The following is an 11937-nucleotide window of genomic DNA, read 5'->3' as shown; positions in this document are numbered from 1 at the left end:
CGATTAGATCCTAGACAACCGCTCATAGCGTTGTGCATGGGCATGTCGTTTGCTCAGTGGTTGGATAGGAAAGTCAAAACTGATCGCGTTCGAATCCCACGTCTGAAATATTTTTTTTATACTTTTTATGTTGTGTAGTTAATACTACATAAACTATTTCAAATTGTTAACTCAATGCATATATTTCGCAAACAAAAAATTGATGCATTTGAAATAAAAATATGTTCATTCTAACAATAGGTCCGCTTAATTAGATTTTGTTTATATATATTTATTCAAACATATATAAACAACGTCGTCTAATTCAATAAGTTTTCACATTTTGACTACAAGGAACAAATAATGAAAATTCTAGTTTTTATAATATTATTTAGTAGACATATTTGTTGCCTGATTATTTTATTCTTTGAATGTTTAATTACGGTACGGGAAGTTCCAGCAATTTGTATTGAGGCACGATGCCATGCGCACAACTAGTTATTATATACAATTTAACATAACCATACTAGTCCAGTCATTTGGTGCAAAAAAAAGGCTGTTGCCGGTACAGTACTCGGGAATTCCGAAAATTGGTAATTTAATAGATTTCGAGGTGTTTTGCCGGTACAGTACTCCGGGAATTCTGAAAATTGGTAATCTATAGATTTCGAGGTGCTCTTCACAAAAATCAACTTTGCCACCTCAAATTTGAACGGCAAGTTGCCACCATATTGAAAAAATGGCGTCAAAAAACAGCTTTTTTAAAATATCTCCTTTCTGGCTGATTCTGCGATAAAAGTATCTATGTACGAATTAAACTAGAGAAAATTTCCTACAATTCTTTAGAAAACCGTTTTTTGTAAAATTGATAGTTTGAGAGTACGGCGCCTCAAAGTCTTTGCTGCTCTCGCCGTAGTATCAAATCTGTCCATATATGACAGCACTTCGAACTTGACCACATTCTCTCTAGTAATTAATATTTTCAATGTTAAATTAAGCGAATAAGATCTAGAAATAAAATAATTCAAATATTTTTCGTTTTTTTTGCTAATTTTTTAACAACTTCAATGGCAAAGTAGCTATAAATATAATTCTTAGCTTGAGTAGCACCTTATAGCGTCAAGTATCTTGAAGCGTTAAAAAATCAGCAAAAAAACAGAAAAATATTTGAATTATTCTATTTTGATCTTATTCGCTTAATTTAACATTGAAAATATTATTATTAGAGAGAATGTGGTCAAGTTCGAAGTAGTGCTGTCATATATGGACAGATTTGATATACGGCGAGGAGCAGCAAAGACTTGAGGCGGCCGTACTCTTAAAACTATCAATTTTCAAAAACGGTTTTTTAAAGAATTGTAGGAAATTTTCTTAGTTTAATTCGTGCATAGATACTTTTATAGAATTAGTCCTCCAAAAAGGAGAATTTTAAAAAAAAACTGTTTTTTGGCGCCATTTTTCAATATGGCGGCAACTGCCGTTCAAATTTGAGGTGCCAAAGTGATTTTTGTGAAGAGCACCTCGACGAAATCTATAGATACCAAATTTCAGAATTCCGGAGTACGTACCGGCAAAACGACCAAATGGACTGGACTATATACATACTCTTCTTTTATCTATGAACATAAACTATTGTCAGGTAAAACGGTCACGTGTGTAAGTGTTTTTAGCATTACTAGCGCTGCTGCGGAAGATCAAGGAACATGAGGGTACATCTTCAATCCATGCTCGCGTTGTAATATCTATGGATTTTCTTGACAATTTAGTTTTGAGCACGGTTAATGTTGACTTGTATCCATATTTATGAATATACTGAAAAGCTTCGTTACAGATTAATTTGAATAAATATTCATTTATATGCGTAATTTTAATCTGTATTTACCTTTGGCCGTTGTTAATAATATAACCGTTGCATAAACTTTTTTGGTTTATATTTCCGGAACCGGCGCAAAAATTTTTGCTTTCCTTCTACAAAGGAAAAAGTGATAATGCTGAATAATATATAATTCCGTTAAAAATTAAGTTTAGTATATAAAGTTTATCAAATTACGAATATTTTCTACAACAATTTTTACACAAGTGCTTATATACTGTGTGTTATTTCTTATATTCATGACTGTCTCTTTCCTATATTACTTAAGTCAAGAAATTAGTTTTGTTTCAAGTCCCTTTGCATTATACATATATATAAAGATGTCTGGATTAGGTTCAATTAAATTGGAAGCTTTAGATGATTATTCACCAAATCCAGGTGCACATCTGGAACCTTCGACAATGTTGGACCATGATACTAGCTCTATAATGTCACACTTTGAAGCAGCTGATGAATTAGGTGCCTTTCATTAACCAAATACAAATATTGCTTTAGTAGATAAAACTATGTCTAACCATAAATATTTTACATTGATATAGGTATGATCAATCCATTAGATAATGGATCACAAATGTTACATAGTCCCTTATCGCCTACCATGAACTTCTTATTAAATGAAAGTGAACAAAATTATGAAGAAGAGGATATCTTGATGCAACATATGGATATTCGAGAACCCTTGTCTACTCTAAAGTAATTATATATCATGCATGATTAGTGTAAGCTTTGTTTTTAATTTATATATTATTAGTAATTATCACTTCCTTTTTGTCTTAAATATTATAAAAAAACAAATAAATCAAGTTTATGGGTACATGATATTAGTATTAATAAGTTTTCCACATCAGATTAATTATTTTAAATATTATATGTATTCATATTTCATTACAGGCAGCTACTAGAGCAAAGGCTTGGTGTTGAATTGGAAGATTACGAATTTTGGTTACAAGACGCCCAAATGGTAAATTTGAAATGAATATTGAATTGTTTCTCCCAGTTTCATACAGTATCTTATAGAATGGATTAATTAGATATGTTGATCATCTATTATAGTTGGAGTCCCATAAAAATTTAGTTGACCAATGTGTTCAAGGCAAGGGGCCAGTTCAAATCAATGTTCAAATAAGGACCGTAAACAAACGAATAAACATAGTTGATGTGTTAAAACCTCATGAAGGATATTTAGAATCTGCAGATTCTGCAGAGATGGGTTGGTATTGAATTCATGTTAAATTTATTCTGCTTAAAATTAAAAGAATATAATTTATCATTTTATTATATACGCTTGTTATGTTGTATGTAAAATATAAAAAATCGGTGCTTATCACCTTCAAATAACTTTGTTTACATTATATTTTGCATGAGTTAATTTAATATGTTTTAAGAAATATATATTTTTAATAACAGAATTGTTGAAACTGATTAATTGTGTTAATGTATGATTTTAAATCAACAAACAAGCACTGAAAATTATTTTTAATCATTTTTGACTAATTTGTTTAAATATTGCATAACTATATTTTAAGATGCTGATGAGAGTAACATCGATGTTGATAATGTTGATCAAGTACACTACAGTGAATTAGCAGAAAATGAGATACATGGAGAGTTTGATGAAACCAATTTAGATTTGGATAATGATTCAAATAATGGAAAAGTAATTAAATGGGTAGTTGATGAAGATTTCAAAAAGGAACAAGTAAAACAAAATATGTCAGATGATCCCACTGAATGGTATGTTGTTTTTGACTTTGTTATACAATGTGTATGCTGACAAATGTTGAATGTGGTAATTGATTTGATAAGAAATTGTATCATTTATATCTAATATAACTAATGTTTAATCTAATAATCAAACTTAAAATTATTGATCTTAACACATAGACATAGTACACATAAATATAGTATACTTCACTCTTTTTTATTTAATTATAGGACAGTATATGATGTAAGGAAATGGTTAATATGGGCAATAAAACAGTTTAATTTGGCTGATATTAAAATAAAAGATTGGAATATAACAGGTCAACAATTATGTGATATGACACACAAACAGTTCCAAACATTAGTTCCTAATGATCCAAAGAATGTGTTTTGGACACACTTAGAATTATTAAGAAAATGTAAATTTGTAGGTATGTTTACATTAATAATTATTTCTAATTTCGGGAATTAGTAAAATTACCGATTATTATAATTTTTAGTTTTTAATTCATTAATAAATTTTATAGATTCATTTGTACAATATATCTGACTGACAAAACATCTAGACAAACAAAACCCAACTAAACATTTTATTTTTTATGCCGCTTACTTTATTTGACGCGACCTGCCAAACTCCCACACTAACTTACGTTACAAACTAGATAAATTGTTTTTCATGATATATTTATTCAATGCTCTTATAGCTGTTTTACAAAAGGACGAACAAGAAAAAGAAGCACCTCGAGCTATAATACGGAAACCACATAAGGTTATTCAAAAACAATTTCCATTACTAGGTAAAATACATAATTGAATTAATTTTTTAACATTTTATGTATCAATCTTTGTTAATTATTGATGTTTTTAGGAGGGCTGATGAATGCTGCTAAAAAATCAAATCTTCCTATGGATGCTTATAGGCCTGGCAATAATGGCCAAATTCAACTATGGCAATTTTTATTAGAAATTCTGACAGACAAAGAATACAGAACCTCTATTCAATGGATTGGTATATTTTTTTATTTATACATACATATGTATATACATTTATTACTAATTTAAATAATTTCTAGGAACTGAAGGAGAGTTTAAGTTAAATAATCCTGAATATGTTGCTCAATTGTGGGGTTTGAGAAAAAATAAGCCAACAATGAATTATGAAAAATTATCAAGAGCATTAAGATATTATTATGATGGAGATATGATATCTAAAGTACACGGCAAACGATTTGTGTATAAATTTGTTTGTGATTTGAAACAAGTGATAGGATATAATGCCGGAGAACTTGCCAAATTAGTTTACGAATCTGCTATGAGCAGTTCTTCAGGATTCTCATGGAGTACATTAGGTTAAAATTTTAATCAATATCACATGAATTAATACTATACTATGTATAAATTAATACCATATATATAATTATAATGTTTCTTGTTTTCAGATCAGTCTTTAATGTTTCCTGAAACGAATCCATAATGAACATGGATGAATGTTATACTGAAGTTTTAATTTATACAAATACCAATTTGAAATAATTATGATTTTCAAAATATTATTTTGGTCTTGTGCATCATACATGCATGTAAATGCCTTTACAATAATGGTAATTCATACATAAATGTATAGTTTATATCTGCATTCATGCTAACAAATGTAATTGAATTTCTCATAAAATTGTTTAATGAACACTTGATTCAAAGTTCATTATGTACATTGCATGTAATTATGTTAATAGAGATCTTATAATAAAATTGTTGAAAAACATTTATAATTCATATAAAATGTTATCATTGCCAACTTCGATAATAAGATAATTCACTTGGTATACAAGTTTTTTCTGGAAATATATATATATATATATATATATATATATATATATATATATATATATATCATATTTTGTCATGTTGTTTTAAAATAAGAAAAAAAATATCACAAAAACATGAAAACTTAAAAGTAAACTGGTGGTGTATGGCATCGTGCCTTAAGGCAAATTACTGAAACTTCCCTGAAATATTTTAAATGTTTTCAAATAGATTATTATAAATATTGTAACATTGTCTAATATTTATGAGAATTATATAAACTGAATTGCAAAGTTAAAATTATTTGTTTAAAGTATATTAGAACAAAATTAAAATCTGAATTATTTTCGATGTACAAAAAAAAATTTTTTTTGAATAAAAAATTTTTGAAATAAGTTTTTTTCTATAAAAGCAATTATTTTGTTAAAACAAGCAGAAAGTTTTTTGAATCATTCAAATCGGACGCTTGGTTCTTTCAAAAACTTTCATTTTTTGCACATTTAGCTCTGTATCTTCGAAACAGAAACGAAATACGAACCTAATGTTTTTTGAACCATTCAAATCGATCCGTACGCCCGAAAACGTGTAATTTTAATTTGAAAATTTGCTTTATTTGACTTAAATATATACATTGATTTTTACATAAAGATACAAATTGTATACACCTATTCTGGGAATATCATTATACTATCATAATATAATATTGTTTGCATATATATATAGTTGTTTCAATTAGCTTATATAAGTATGAAAAGAGCTATTAAAAACATACTGCCATAAAAACATACTGCCATATCTTCACGTTTTGAAGGTTTCTGAACATTTTGGCATACTTCAGAAAAAATGTATGTGTGTGTGTGTGTTTTGTATGTCCGCATTTTTTCGTCCGCGTTTTCTATGGCAGTATGTTTTTAATAGCTCTTTTCATACTTATATAAGTTAATTGAAACAAATATATATGCAAATAATATTATATTATGATAGTATAATGATATTCCCAGAATAGGTGTATACAATTTGTATCTTTATGTAAAAATCAATGTATGTATTTAAGACAAATAAAGCAAGCAAATTTTCAAATGAAGATATGCAAAAATTTTCATTTTTGATTTTTGGCCCATTACTATAACTACCCCACGGAAAGTTAATAATAACAGTAAGTAATAATAAAAGTAAACAAAAAAATTGTAAAAACACATATTTATAATTTAGTTTATTAATAACATCTTTCACTGATTTAATACCCGCTAAAAAAAACTGTAAAATGAGTTTGAAAATGGAAAACTGGAAAGTTGCTATTATAAATGTTGTGCATATATAATTGGCTGGGTCATTTCTTAATAATTAATGTCAAATAAATTAATGATAAAGTTTAAATTTAATGTTGAAAAAAAAGGTTTCAAAATTTTAATGAAACTGTCATCATGGATGGTATTAACTAATATCCTAAAATGTTCTAGTTTCACAGTTAATTTATAAAAATAAAAATGGTTTAGATATATTTGATATTCATATTATAACTTATTATATTATATAAAGTAATATTAATCTTTATTTTGAAATTTGTAATTGTAGTGGGGCACGCCTGCAAAATGTTTGTGTGCCGGCGGCCTTATGCCAGTGTTACATTTGACAGTAATGACGCATTTGTTTTGACATTTGTAATTTAAGTCCAAAATACTTGAGACTTTGTATTTGTTGAATTTTTGTTTAATTGTTTGGGAAGAAGAGCAATAAATATGAATAGATTATTTGGAAAATCTAAGCCGAAAGAACCTCCACCGAATTTGACAGACTGCATAGCAGGAGTTAGTATAAATTAATATTCTTGACTATATATCTGAATGCATGTATATTATATTTATTTCAGGTCGATGGAAGAGCTGAAGGCATAGAAAAGAAAATAGCAAAGCTTGATGCCGAACTACGCAAATATAAAGACCAAATAGTTAAAATGCGCGAAGGACCTGCAAAAAATGCTGTAAAGCAAAAAGCCATGAGAGTTTTAAAGCAAAAGAAAATGTGAGTCATACCACAAATATTTCATCATTTTCAGTATGTAACTAATCTTATTTAGTTACTTTTATATTATTATTATTTTCTTTACTATTTATTATACTCTTAATAGATTTTTTACTGGGCCTATCTACTAATATACAATCATAATGTTATCCGTTTCTCATATATAGTGAACAGTTTGTCCTCATTTGTTTTTATTAATAGATCGCAGAATAAATGAATTAAAAAAAAAAAATGATGTAATTATGATAGTCATGATTGATAACTGATGATATTCAAATTCAGGCCTAAATGCATTGTACACTAATCAATGTTTGTCTTTATAAGCTCAATATTAGGTTTGCAACGACTATTCGGTTACTCTTTATTATTTAAAATATTTGGCACCATTCATACTAGCCTAGGCATAAAACTTGTATATACATGTAGTGTGTTAGTAATATAAATATTGTGGACGATTACATTAAAATAAATGAGTTAAGGCACTACATATCCGAATAGTTGCCGAACATTTGGTATTCGGTCATGAGAGTATGCTGATTTTGCTGAATATACTATTTGTTGCAAGTCTCATCATGTATAATTGTTTACTATATATATATATATATATATATATATATATATATATATACATGGTCTGTTCAAAAAGTACCCGGAATTACTAATAATTAAATTTCGCGGGTCTGGAGTGTCTGATTGTCAAAATTTTTTTTTTATTGTGTTGGTATACATGCCCCTAAAGTATGATGAAATTTTCAGCTATATTCACTGTTTACTTTGTCTGTGGTAGTCGCTAAGGTTCGACGTGTTTTTCTGAGCTCGGCGATTTTTACAATGGAAGAATTGAAAAAGTCAAAGAATTTGTATTAAATTTTGCGTAAAAAATGAAATAAAGTGTTGCAAAGTGCAAAAATTCACCAGATATGGCTCCGTGTGACTTTTTCCTATTCCCAAAGTTGAAGAGACCCATGAAAGGACGGCGGTTTTCCTCGATTGAAGAAAATCGCCGAGAGTGCTCAAGGACATATCAAAAAGTGAATATCAAGGGTGCTTCGAAAATTGGAAAAAACGCTGGCATAAGTGTATTATATCTGGGGGGGACTACTTTGAAGGGGACCACATTAATGTAGACGAATAAATAAATATTTTTTTGAAAAAACGAAAATTACGAAAACTTTTTGAACAGACCTCGTATATATATATATATATAATTATTATTATTATTATCTTTGTGTTAGATTAATTATTGGCAATAATACCTTGGTGTAATTCCAAAATTAAGTTTATTTGCTTTCTATGTGTATTCGTTTTTATGATTTTTTTTATGAATCTTTCATGTTAAATTTTACATTTATATGGATACTTTTCATACATATAATTTAATAGACAATATTTTCCTTAATAAAAAACATATTTTATAATTTTTGACATTTTGCACTTGCTACATGAATGAATATAATATTAACAGTTTAGTTTATAATAATTCAATATATCACAAGATAACAAATTGGCTAATCCTCCTTCATTCAAAATTGTAAAGTTTTTGAGCTAGCTTTTTTTTAATTTGACTTTTTATAAAGCCATCTTTTATTTTCATATTGCAACTTAACTTATCGCAAGTGATTGTTAACTTTAGCTTTATTTTATTCAAATTTTATTCATATTATTTTTAAAAAATGAATACATTTTTTTTTTCTCAGGTATGAGCAACAAGCTGAAAATTTGCATAACCAATCTTTCAATATGGAACAAGCTAACTATGCAGCGCAAATGTTGAAAGACACACAATCTACAGTTGTAGCCATGAAAGATGGAATGAAACAAATGAAGCATGAATTTAAAAAGATTAATATAGATGAGATTGAGGTATTGTAACTTATTTTCTTTCTTTAAAGCATCTTCAGATGAATGGTATAACAGTCATATTTTATTTCTTCGCACATTTCTGATTGAGAAAATATGTACATCTAATTTTAGATGCTGCTAATTTCAAGAATACAAGATTCTTTTTCAAAAAGTTAAAAATTAAAGCTAATGACAAATTTGTTGTATTTCTATTATTGGGCAGATTGCTTATTTACATATTTTAACAGAGAGTTTCACTATTTTCAGGATATACAGGATGACATGGCCGATATGTTAGAACAAGCTGATGAGGTACAAGAAGCTCTTGGTCGTACATATGGTATGCCTGATATTGATGATGATGAACTTGCTGCTGAATTAGACGCTCTTGGTGATGAAATAGCTTTGGATGACGATACTAGTTATCTAGATGATGTTGTGAAAGCACCAGCAGCACCAGATAAGGAACCTGGAGCTGACAGCATTCGAAATAAGGTTTGATATAATATTCAATTATAGACACATGTTTAAATCAATATTGAAATTTGAAAATCGAAAGAAATATTCCTTATTTTTTAATGATGCTGAATGTCAAATCTTTTCCAAAATCTAAAAGTAATTGGAATGAATCTTAACAGTATTCTCTTTTTTATTATTTATTCATTATTACACGATTTTATTATTTATTTTATAAGGAAGACGTTAGTACATAATTTTCTAAGCATCAATAAAATTTATAGTCAAATCAACTGTGTAATTATATATTTGGATTTTTTTCAGGATGGTATTCTGGTTGATGAGTTTGGCTTGCCTCAAATACCTTCTACTTTAAAAACTTCATGAATGTATAGCAACTTATTAAATTATTATATAACATGCAAAGCATCAACATATTACAAATTGCACAGTGGCTTAACAGCTTTGTATTAACATTAGTACTATATTAAACAATGCTTTTTGAATGACATTTATTATGTAAATTTTTAATATATCTTTTCTATTTGTGATGACTAAGTTAGTTATATTTTAAAATTTTTGAAAAGTTTTAAAATTATATTTTTTGCTGGCGACTAATATAATTATACATAATTTTCTTAAATTATCTAAAACTGTTACATTTTTGTAAAAGATTTGTAATGAAATATAAGCACTTGCTTGTGTAATATTTAGTTCAAAAATAAATATTTACAAACCTCATTCAATTTTGAATTACTCATTAATGTAAGTGATTTACCTACTTATTCTAGCACACTAAATAAAGCAATACTTTCTAATTAATGAATTTTAGAGGCATAAAAATTTAGTAATTATTGATTTCTTAGATGTTCATGAGTTCAACCTTGTATATTATATATAGAAGAAAGATTACATATTAATTTAATTTGATTTATATTCTTTGTTAGTATTGCTGCTGTAGAATAGAAATTTAATATCTAATAGAAATTTTTACTTACAAAATTTTCAACAAGAATGTTTAGAATTGAGATAAAAAAAATAATTTTATAATATTTTTTGAAGGACACATAAACATATATATATATATATATATATATATAACAATAATAATAAAATAAATAATATTTTATACTCAGATTCAACAGGGATCAGAACTTCTGTTCTATGAGCTGTTGTGCTCGAACTTCTTCTTACATTGTATTTTTAGATGGTAACCCAATACATAATCCACCCATATTTGATTAATTTTGTACTAGAATTTATTTAATAGGGCTGATATAAGCAATCTATATTTCCAAGCAAAAATGGACTTGAAAAAATCGAAATGAAAATTTTTATATATCTTTGCGTTTCGAAGGTTTCTAAACATTTTGACGTACTTTAGAAAATTGATACAAACTTTTGTCGACGATTTCGTGACCACGGATCATCGATTTCAATAAATAAAAAAACATTTGATTTGTATTGGCGGGGAGACGTGCTGATTAGTTTTGTCAAAGCCAGGTCCAGTCGTTCTGAAGATACGCGGCAAAAGTGCCAAAAATGGTAATTCAGATTTGAATGATTCAAAAAACATTTTATTTATATTGACGAAATGAAGAACTGATTAAAGTTTTGGAAAGGCAGGTGTAGCGGTTTCGAAAATCTAATAAAAAAGTAAAAAAATGCCATTTGGAGGTCTAAAATGATCATTAGACATATTAGATAAAATGATCATTAGACATATGCATGTGAAATTATATGATATTTTATTAATAAAAACAAATTTTATTTACATTTCAATGGGTTTCGTACCAATTTTTATCCATTAGACTGCGACGCAGCGCGATTGCTTTGAAGAAAAATGAAAAATTGAAGAAAAAAGTTGAAAATTTCCAAAATATTTCAAAATATAAAAAAATCTTATTTTTCAGTCATTTTTTTTTAAATTTTAAGATTTTCAAAAATCTAATTTGTGCAACAATCGGCCGTCTGTCAATTTTGTGCAACAATCGGCCAAGCTATTTTTAATCAACAGAATAGTGTACAAATTTTCGTGCACGTTTTAGACAAAAATCCTGCACCGTTTTTAAATATTTAGAAACTGTTATTTGAAAGATATCATTTGGGAATCATGCTGATTAGTTTTAAGAGATCGGTCGGATCGTTTCTTCGTATTTAATTGTTAAATATTTTTTTACGATGATATTTATGAAACTTTTTTGGCGATAGAAATCATGATCTCAAATATAAGTAAATATTTCAACCTTACGACAAAT

At 27.6% G+C, this 11937-nt stretch overlaps 2 protein-coding genes across 2 annotated transcripts; both read left to right on the top strand.

Moving 5' to 3' along the window:
- Window positions 1-2057: 2057 nt before the first annotated feature.
- LOC113377186 (DNA-binding protein Ets97D-like) lies at window positions 2058-5122 on the top strand. The gene is made up of 10 exons (XM_026617411.1): window positions 2058-2311; window positions 2392-2545; window positions 2744-2813; window positions 2906-3062; window positions 3379-3586; window positions 3788-3987; window positions 4261-4353; window positions 4425-4565; window positions 4630-4905; window positions 4996-5122. Exons 1-10 carry the CDS (start codon window positions 2092-2094, stop codon window positions 5028-5030), a joined length of 1554 nt encoding a protein of 517 aa, XP_026473196.1. The 5' UTR covers window positions 2058-2091; the 3' UTR covers window positions 5031-5122.
- Window positions 5123-6992: 1870 nt separating this feature from the next.
- LOC113377628 (charged multivesicular body protein 5-like) lies at window positions 6993-10286 on the top strand. The gene is made up of 5 exons (XM_026618002.1): window positions 6993-7167; window positions 7230-7381; window positions 9079-9244; window positions 9491-9718; window positions 10004-10286. The coding sequence occupies exons 1-5, from the start codon at window positions 7099-7101 to the stop codon at window positions 10064-10066; spliced, it is 678 nt and encodes a 225-aa protein (XP_026473787.1). The 5' UTR covers window positions 6993-7098; the 3' UTR covers window positions 10067-10286.
- Window positions 10287-11937: the final 1651 nt, after the last annotated feature.

The sequence above is a fragment of the Ctenocephalides felis genome, unplaced genomic scaffold (genome assembly GCF_003426905.1).
Source record: "Ctenocephalides felis isolate EL2017-DRISC unplaced genomic scaffold, ASM342690v1 CF-g0.4_SCAFFOLD_01886, whole genome shotgun sequence".
In the NCBI taxonomy this organism is placed as follows: domain Eukaryota; kingdom Metazoa; phylum Arthropoda; class Insecta; order Siphonaptera; family Pulicidae; genus Ctenocephalides; species Ctenocephalides felis.
Note: the sequence above shows the minus strand (reverse complement) of the source record. Positions and strands in the feature narration are given on the sequence as shown.

Coding starts and splice junctions, on each gene's coding strand:
- LOC113377186 (XM_026617411.1), top strand. CDS start 2,092: ATGACTGTCTCTTTCCTATATTACTTAAGTCAAGAAATTAGTTTTGTT. Junction 4,566..4,629: donor AACCTCTATTCAATGGATTG/GTATATTTTTTT, acceptor AATAATTTCTAG/GAACTGAAGGAGAGTTTAAG. Junction 4,906..4,995: donor ATTCTCATGGAGTACATTAG/GTTAAAATTTTA, acceptor TCTTGTTTTCAG/ATCAGTCTTTAATGTTTCCT.
- LOC113377628 (XM_026618002.1), top strand. CDS start 7,099: ATGAATAGATTATTTGGAAAATCTAAGCCGAAAGAACCTCCACCGAAT. Junction 7,168..7,229: donor TGACAGACTGCATAGCAGGA/GTTAGTATAAAT, acceptor TATTTATTTCAG/GTCGATGGAAGAGCTGAAGG. Junction 9,719..10,003: donor CTGACAGCATTCGAAATAAG/GTTTGATATAAT, acceptor GATTTTTTTCAG/GATGGTATTCTGGTTGATGA.